Here is a 6,407-nt window from a genome sequence, read left to right as displayed (position 1 = left end):
GTTCCCTGACGATAAGCTGTCATTCCGGAGTCCAGGATTCCAAATAACTCTGTCACCCCTTCCATAGAACGCACTTGACTTGGGCCACTGGTTGATATCACTTGGTTCTTGTTGAAGAGACCGCTGGCGTCGGCGTCACCCCACTGAGTGGCACATATAACTGGGGTACTGGGTATAGCAATAGAGTCTGCAAAAGTCACCCTCGAAGTGCTGGGTGGGGGCAGAGGCGCTACTGGTGCCGACCATACTGGGAGCGGTGGTTTAGGAATATTCTGGATATTCTGTAATAACTGCGGTTTGGGTGGCTTTAGTATTCCTAGACGAGGAGCTGGCGATGGTGGGCCCGGTGGCCGATACGGAACATTCGGTCTAGAGGTACTTGCGTAGGGCAGGGTAGTTTGCAAAGAAGTGTGCGACCTCTGTCGAGTGGGACGAAAATGTGATCGATTCATACTGCCTAATGTTTTAAAACGTTGACAAACCGTGACTGTGCACTCGCGAGTCGCAACTTGAGCGTCGTCTGCTACTATAGCAAGTCTGGTTGCTTCGTGATTGAAACGTATCTCACTAATTCAGTGACGCATAATGAAAAAATGAAACAGGTGTATGTGACTGTATAGAACCTTCTAGGATCGTTTTCACAATAATTTCAGTAATTTCGCGCTATTAAGCTATTAATAGGTGCCGCCTGCGAGTAGGTAGATTTAAACGCCATTACTTTCGTATTCGACAACTTCTTTAAAAATATTATCGGCTTCATTTGTTCCAGAGTTGAAAATTTGTGGAGAAAAATTCCGCTGTACGTCAATAATTATTTGAAAAACGTGGAATAATAAAAACATAAAATGTCATATGATCTGGCCGATTTCTAGCAGACAAAGGTAATCCAAGACCTTGCGGGAAAGAGTGCTGATATTTGTCTCCCTGGCATGAGAGGGGATATCTCAAAATTGTGTGTTTGTGATGCATCGTCCTGAACATCATCCGTACAGTCGCGCAATTCCCAACGAAAGACGTGCAAAAAAGTCCGTGGATATGTGATGTTAGATGAGCACGACGTAATGACAACTCGGATTGTTAGGCCTACCGACTGATACGTGTTTTGATTTCGACGTCAACTTAGCCACAAGGACATGGTTTTTCAAGTTGAGATGACTTCTGCACTCTCCAGTGGCTCGCGTGTCGTTCTCTGAGTCATAAGCAACCATGGGAAATTGTTTAAAATCGATGTCCTCTGATGACATCTCACTACTTCGAGATAATCAAGGGGCAAGAGACTCATCAGCTGATCAGCTAGGGCCCCCTCCACCTTACCAGGTGAGCTGCAACCGCGACTAATGGCAACTAATGGCGTTCAATATCTCTTTCTATCAATAACAGAAATCATTTCGTTGTCGCTTTCGCAGCGTTAGATGCCAGAATGTGTCTGTCAACTTCATTGTTCTTTGTCTTTTCCCCCTTCTACAATTTCAACTGCTGTACAAAGTTCAACATCTAAATCCTCTGTTGTCGTCTTCGCAATTTGAACCAGACGATCGAGAAGACATGTTTCATGCGTTTTTGTCTTCCTCTTGCATTCCGTGGCGAAGGAAATGCTGACGTTTTTTTAGTCTCGCATTCTTTGTTATGCATAACACTGTCCATGTCTCCTACGATAAGGAAGTAATGACGCAGCATGTTTGCCCAGACAGCTCGCTGTTGTATCGTTTTTCGCGGACGATTCTGCGATAGCGATAGCAGGCGTTATCGCATCTGGCACAATCAGTGTCGAGCTAGTGGTTATTGTTAAATATAATGTCTGACATTGAAAAACAAAGGTGCGTGGAGGCCCAGGTGCAACTTTCGTGATTCGTAAACTGGAGCAGCTGCTGCTGGATACCCTCGTTTAAAATGCTCCGTTGGCCGTCTAAAAATCGCAGACGGGATAAGCAAGACGGGTCTCCTGCGTAGCGATCGTTGGACTGTGGAGTAGGCTGTTTTTGGCAACGTCGGAAAAGAGCAATCTACATAAACTCCGTCTGCGCGTAGGTTTATGATGGTCGTCTGCCTCGTAGCTAATTGCATCAGACGTGGGAGCTATGCCCCATTCTACTCAATGTGCTTATTTTCGGTTGGCTTCGTCTTGCTGTGGCTATGCAAGAACCAAAATGATAATACCAGCATAATTTCACCATCAAAAGAACCACCAAACTTTCTTGCGAAAGCTTAAGCAGGACGTTGGTTCTTTGCATGGATGGATGGATGGATTGTAGTGGCACCCCTGGCGGGCCTCTTTGTAACGAGGGTCCAGCATTCGAATGCGGACATGCCTAAAAAAATAATAGCAATTCTAATAAATTTACGTCGACGAAATTCTTCTAATGCGTGTCAGCTTGTGCCGCAGTTATTTGCTACCGTTTGATAGTTGGTCCTGCATCATGCCTCAAATGATGTTGCACATCTCAGTAGTTGGCAACAGACTGAGTGCATTCCTAGTAGGGGGAAAAAAAACTATACCTTGCAATTGAGAACATGCCACTGCTTTCTCTATAACTTTGTATAATTAAGGTACACCTGCAGACCCTTAGCACAAAACGAATAACGAAAAGGTGCATCTCTCATTACATTCCTCCTGGTTGCATTGTACGAATGCTAACAGTGTTTTCAAATCCCTGCATTGCATAATTAGAGGTTCATGGCGTGAGCACACATTCCTTGGCACGAACCGGTCAATGTTTGGTTTACACAGAGTAATTTTGAGTGGCAACAAATACTCACAAGATACTAATCTTTCAAATCAGGAGACAGTATCAATGCCCGTGTACTACCCATCCCCCAACGTGAGTCGTCCCGCCTGTCAGCTGACGGAGGAAGAACAAGTAATAATCGCTCAGCGCATCGGTCTCATCCAGCACCTTCCAACGGGTCTTTACGATGGCAGCAAGAAGAACAGGGAGTAAGCGAAAGAGTCGCGGCGATTGTGGCAGAAAAATGGCCGACGTGTGTGGCAGAAAAATGGCTGACTTGTGTGTGCCATCACGCAGGTGCGTCATCTGCATGGGAGAGTTCTCTGTGGGCGACGCGGTACGGTTCCTGCCCTGCATGCACATCTACCACACGGACTGCATCGATGACTGGCTGATGCGTTCCTTCACGTGTCCCTCCTGCATGGAACCGGTTGATGCGGCCCTCCTCACCACCTACCAGACCAACTGAGGTGAGCACATGTGTCTGATGTTCTAAAGCGATGCAGAATAAAAGGAAATTGTGCTTCTGAGATGGAAAGCAACGAATGGCATTGTTGAGCGTAACGTTAGTTTGAGGAGATGTAAAGATATTGAGAAGTATAGATGATGATGATGACACTAATATCCTCCTTTCCCCAACCTAGTGAATTTCACCATATTGTGAAGATAGATATTGCTGTGTCACCACAGCTTTCCACCTCCTCAAACAAAGATAATGCTACATGCAACACCATTACGCTACCTTGCTTTTGCCTTTCAGTATTCTGTTGTCATTATTTGGTAATGTCAATATAAAGTGGTAAAAAAATCTCAGTGATCCAATGTGTGATCAGTCGTGCAATAAAAAGGCCGTGCCAGCATAAAATGGGGTAAAGCTGTGAAAAAACAAGTAAAAAGACTGGAAGGCGCAGGGTATCCAAGGGACCTAATTAACGATATATAGCAAAAAGGCTGATAAAAAAATCTTAAAGAAGGAAAAATGGAAGGGACAGATGGAAGGGAAAAGTAAGAAGGTAGGAGTAATTCCGTATGTTCATCAAGCACTGCATAGGTTGAAGAAGTTAGTAGGATGATTTGATGTAGATGTGGTTTTTAAGAAAAGTACCGGGTTAAGGGAAATGGTAGATGCGGTCAATAAACAAAAGCCAGAAGAATGCGGAATTAAACGTGAAAAGAAATATATTGATTGTAAAGTTAAGGTGGTTTACACCATTCCTTTGCGGTGCGGAAAAGGCGTGTGAACTGTCGGTTAAAAGGACATAACGCTAGCAAAAAAATACAAAAAAAAAACAGGTAAATTGGTAAATTGAGAGAACATCTTAAGGCACGTAAAGGGTGCGAACCAAATTTTGAGAGCACAAGAAAGTTGGAGCATCGCTATATCAGGAGGCTGTAAAGATTTTTTAAAAGAGCAAGTGATTTTGATGCATCAGCAACCCATCAGTCTATCCTCTGATATATAGCAGTTTATCTCGAAGGGGCCACATCGGGAAGGACTGACTGCATAATCCTAAACAACAAAAGAAAATAACCAAAGCAATCAAAAAGGTGGAAAGAAGTTGTTTGGGAATGGGAAAACCAGATATAGGCAGCTAGAGTTGAGTAATAAAGTCTTAGTGTTAGGTTAAAGTTTAAAGTTAAAGTGTTTGTCAGTTCATTGCCGCATTTTGTGTCATCCATTCAAAGTGTTGCCCTGCACTGGCCCTTTTTGTCGATTTTAATGCATTCTTGTCCAGAGAGCTTGCATAAGTTGTCTTCTGCGAGCATTTTTTGTACGACTTTCCGTGCATGTGTTTAACTTCTGTTCCTGCATATATAGCAAGAACTTGGTGAGAATTGACAACACTGCAAGTTCTTGATGGGTACCACTGTAAGTCGTTGCAAGCGATCTCTTCCGCATTCCTTGTAACTTTCTTCTGACTGGCCTCTCCCTACCCGTGCAGTGACACAATCATGTTGCACATTCACGCAGGAGGAGGTGAACACATCGTCCGGCCACCAACTCCAAACCAAGCGAAGCGGGCACGGGTCGCGTCAGGTGCCTGGAGTAGTGAGGGTTAGCCATGGCCTTTTTGAAGACCTGCCTACTTCCCACTAGGAGTGTTACAAGTAGCATACGTCACCGACAGCGAAGGCTGAAAGGAAAGAACTCGTCGGAGGCGCTTGTGCACGTGAGCGCCACAGAGAGTCCGTTTGTACATATCTACGGACATCTGCAGACGTGTACATGATGTGGATCACCACCTGACACAAAGTTCCTTTTTTTTGTTCCTCGTTTTGGAACACTGTCTTTGTTATATTACGCGTCGGGTAATATCAACGCTGAGACAACGGAATCATTGACGATTTAGTGTGACGTCGGGCGTTTTCGAAAAGGATTTCGAGATCCGTCTCGTGTGGGATAAGATAATCAGCGTCGTGTAATGTTTTGGAGTGACTCCATTTCTGATTGTTGTTCGCGACAATTGTTGCAACGAAATTGTTGGCCCTGTGCAGCGCTTTCGGTCCGTTTGTTCTTAAAACGTTTTATTTATGAGTTTGACCACACACACATATATATATATATATATATATTTAGACTATGGACCTGGCAGTCGTACTTATCCTGTGTCGGTCGGAACCGACGTATCGCTTTAGTTTTGCAGATGCCATACTCGAGTAACGTAATGGGACAAAGGTACTGCACCAGATTACTACGTTTGGTGCGACGGCTCTACATATATATAAATATATACGCATGTATCTATCCAGTACACGATGAGACACGTAAGGCATCGTTACACGAAAAAAAATGCGGAAGGGCGCACGATCGGAAAGTCGCTCTCTCGGGTTTTCACCACCCCTGTTGTTTGTCTCGCATTTATTTATTTTATCCTATCACGTAGGCAGCATGGGTTTGTTTTCCTCGACTCGATTTTAACTAAGAGGATTTTAATGCTTTTTAAGTTTTAGTGGGGCAGGCAGAATTCTGTCTTCCAATGTGAGAAGGATCGCAGGTGGCTCTGCCCACGTAGGACGAAGAAGGAATATTCCGTCTTCCCGAGTGTGCCGCCTTTTTTTTAACGGCGAGACGTCGTAACCAATTATAGCTCTGTTTGTAACACTACGCGTTAGTATTTCTCGTTTTGTTGGTCCCCCCCCCAAAAAAAAAAAAAAGCACAGAGCAAAGTGAAGGGAAGGGAATGCGTCGCTGTTCATGTGCCTGCGTATAAACCGTTTTGTGATGCATCTCGTATCGTGTGGTCACACAGTTTTTTGTCCTCAACGGCCGACGTGGCAGAGCCCTGCGACGTGCAACCGTAGTCGTGGCCTAGTCATTAGTAGTCGGTGGGGTTACAGTCTGTTTGCCTTCAACATGTAAATAAAAAGTGTTTCAAAGTTGCTCTAAAATTTTTTATAAAAAAAAAAGCTCCTTTCCCTCAACCTTCCATTTCTGAACTCCCTGTGGCAGGAACAAAAAACTCTCTCCACTTTTTTTTTGCTTTATTCCCTATAACACCAATGAAAAAATAACATTTCCCCTTTTAGTTGGCACCTCCCACCCCCCACCCCCCTTTCCAAATACCCCATGTGACAAAATTTTCTTTCCTTCCCCTCCCACACAAAAATCCCGCATCCCTTCAAATTAAATGTTTGTTCAGCACCGACCTACAGCACCTACATTTCACATGCCAGACGCAG

The 6,407-nt window shown here is 44.3% G+C and overlaps 1 protein-coding gene across 1 annotated transcript; it reads left to right on the top strand.

The window, feature by feature from the left end:
• Positions 1 to 869: 869 nt before the first annotated feature.
• Positions 870 to 6,109, top strand: LOC135390723 (RING finger protein 11-like). The gene is made up of 4 exons (XM_064620568.1): positions 870 to 1,317; positions 2,781 to 2,935; positions 3,024 to 3,196; positions 4,699 to 6,109. Exons 1-3 carry the CDS (start codon positions 1,207 to 1,209, stop codon positions 3,193 to 3,195), a joined length of 438 nt encoding a protein of 145 aa, XP_064476638.1. The 5' UTR covers positions 870 to 1,206; the 3' UTR covers position 3,196; positions 4,699 to 6,109.
• The last annotated feature ends 298 nt before the right edge of the window (positions 6,110 to 6,407 follow it).

This window comes from Ornithodoros turicata, chromosome 4 (genome assembly GCF_037126465.1).
Source record: "Ornithodoros turicata isolate Travis chromosome 4, ASM3712646v1, whole genome shotgun sequence".
NCBI classification, from domain to species: domain Eukaryota; kingdom Metazoa; phylum Arthropoda; class Arachnida; order Ixodida; family Argasidae; genus Ornithodoros; species Ornithodoros turicata.
Note: the sequence above shows the minus strand (reverse complement) of the source record. Positions and strands in the feature narration are given on the sequence as shown.